The 2340-nt window shown below is 43.5% G+C and overlaps 1 protein-coding gene across 1 annotated transcript; it reads left to right on the forward strand.

The window, feature by feature from the left end:
* The first annotated feature begins 76 nt into the window (after nucleotides 1–76).
* DEFB135 (defensin beta 135) lies at nucleotides 77–2049 on the forward strand. Its single transcript, XM_004579302.2, has 2 exons — nucleotides 77–134; nucleotides 1789–2049. The coding sequence occupies exons 1-2, from the start codon at nucleotides 77–79 to the stop codon at nucleotides 1953–1955; spliced, it is 225 nt and encodes a 74-aa protein (XP_004579359.2). The 3' UTR covers nucleotides 1956–2049.
* The last annotated feature ends 291 nt before the right edge of the window (nucleotides 2050–2340 follow it).

Raw genomic sequence — 2340 nt, forward strand, 5'->3', positions numbered from 1 at the left:
CCCATCTCCCAAAAGCTACATATATACTGCCTCCCCACCCAGCCTCTCATTTGCCTCTTGGCTCATTGGTTTGGCCATGAGGGGTTCACTGTTGATCCTCCTGGTTCTTGTCTTGCTCTGCTCTGTTCCACCAGGTAACATGGGTTCTCCTCCCTGTGGAATTAGGAATGGTGAAAGCCAAAGGGGTATTTGATTCTACAAGAGTGAGAAAAAGACAGAACTAAGACAAAGGGAAGGAATCCAGCAGAGATGTGAGTAGTGACGCTTGCACTAAGCAATGCCAGGGAATGGAGAGGAGAGGCCAAAGGCATGTGCTAGCAGGTCACCGTCTTCAGAGAGGAATCTTGTTCTGGATTTTGGTCTAGGGAGTCCACATAGTTTGATGGGGGAAGGTTGGACTGTTGGCGTTAGTGAAAGTGGGGTAGGACCAAAAAAAAAAATTTTTTTTTAGAAGACAGGTAGAGGTTGGGAGGGAGGCTGTTCCTTGAGGACTTCCTCTCAAATTTGCTAGCTATCTTGTCTTTTAGACACTGAATTCTTAAAGAATAATAATCAGAGTTACATAGTATGAGCCTGTGTTACTTACTACTTGTAGAACTCCAGTTAATATAGTTATCATGCTCAGCAGGCTTGGTGAGCAGTGCTGGTTGTTAAAACATATCCAATCAACTTCTAAAATGATGAGATCCCACAGAACATCAGTTTGAGGAATTTACACTCTGAGAACAGTGGTCAATGTTCCTGAGAAAACACCACTGAAGTCACCGATGTTCTCAAAATTGCTTGGGGTTTTATAGAATCTACAGAAGGCTCTTAGCCCTTGCTTCCAGCCTTCACAGACACAGAGTCCCTGAAGGGCTACGTGTTAGATATGTCCAAGATGGAACATAGATGAGGGTCATGTTGAGGCTTTGTTGCTTACACATGATCATAATGTTCAGAAATTTTCACTATCTCTCCACCAGATTCCTTTGTTTCCAGACAGGTGCTCCAGAGCCAGGAAGCACAGAGTGGGCAAATCTGCTAGCAAAGCACAAAGGCACATTGCACCTATTATTTCATGCAACCCAGACACCATCACCATCTGGGTGACTGACAAGACAATAAGAAGGCTCAACACCCAAGAATGGGGTGACTCAGGGCCACCCCACCCCTCTTAAACTTCTTCCTACCATTGTTTCCTTACCTCTTGCAGTTCAGAAGTACCTCATATTAATCTTATCAGCTAAGAAAATGACTATGTAAAATCACTTTTTACTCATTGCATAGTATTCTCTTAAGTGCCTTGTGATCAAGCCAGGGAAAATAGTAAGACACTTGGCACAAGTCAGCAGGAACGTTGTTGGTGAACCCAGAGCTAGGACCATGGACTTTTGAAACCTTATTTAAGGGACTTTCGAAACCTTATTTAAGGGACTTTCTATCCTCATGCAAACACTTTAATAACCATGCACAGCTTTGAGTCCTTGACTGTGCCTGCTTCCCAATATGAGGTCTGTGCAGACATCTGAGATCTCTTCAACATCTGAATGGGCTTTCCATAACAAACAGTCCCAAGAACAGTCTGAGGGACCCTGGTGCTTCGATTTTGTTGATTAGTGATTCATGTAAGCATGGACCAGAGGAGCTAATTGGTCTCGACCAGGGCCAGTGCAAAATCAGGTAAAAACAACTGAAAAAGGAGCACTCAGCCACAAGATGTTTTAGATGGCTTTGATTAGGTCTAAAGTGTAGCCTTCGCGATGCTAGCAAGACACTGACTGCCTGCACTTTGCTTTCCATTGACAGCTAAAAGTGGACCAAATGCTTACCTCAAGAAGATCTTTGAAACCTGCTGGCGATTGAAAGGTACTTGCAAGTTAAAATGTGCAGACAGTGAAATCTATCACATTTTTTGTAACAATTATCATCTTTGCTGTATCTCCAAAAAAGATTTGCCTGTGCTTGTTGGGTGATAGCTGTGAGCTCAGGAAGCCTCCTGCAGATGTTTTCTGGGACTCCAGATCCCTCTCAGCGGCGCCACCCCATTAAAATCATGGCTTTAATCCACCCATGTGGCTGTGTTGGCTGTGTCTATCCTACAGAAACACTCTCCTAGTTGCAGTTCCTGTCTTCAGTGTTATTTTGTTTTTGAGAACTTGTGACTTACCAAGTTTCCTGAGAACTTCTTTTTTGAAGCATGCCATGCAATTAGAAAGTATGCAAAGTATAAATAAATAAATGCTGATGAATTCCACAAATTTCATTCATAGGCTGTTGTAACCAGCACTTAGATCAGGAAAAGAATATATGTGGTGGTCATGGGGTGCCGTGGTGACGGCACCCCTTGGGAAGGATTGG

This window comes from Ochotona princeps, chromosome 11 (genome assembly GCF_030435755.1).
Source record: "Ochotona princeps isolate mOchPri1 chromosome 11, mOchPri1.hap1, whole genome shotgun sequence".
NCBI lineage: Eukaryota > Metazoa > Chordata > Mammalia > Lagomorpha > Ochotonidae > Ochotona > Ochotona princeps.

Bases quoted from the DNA above. Each gene is read 5' to 3' on its own strand.
- DEFB135 (XM_004579302.2), top strand. From the start codon at position 77: ATGAGGGGTTCACTGTTGATCCTCCTGGTTCTTGTCTTGCTCTGCTCT. The intron at 135-1,788 runs GTAACATGGGTT...TTCCATTGACAG, and splicing joins GCTCTGCTCTGTTCCACCAG to CTAAAAGTGGACCAAATGCT.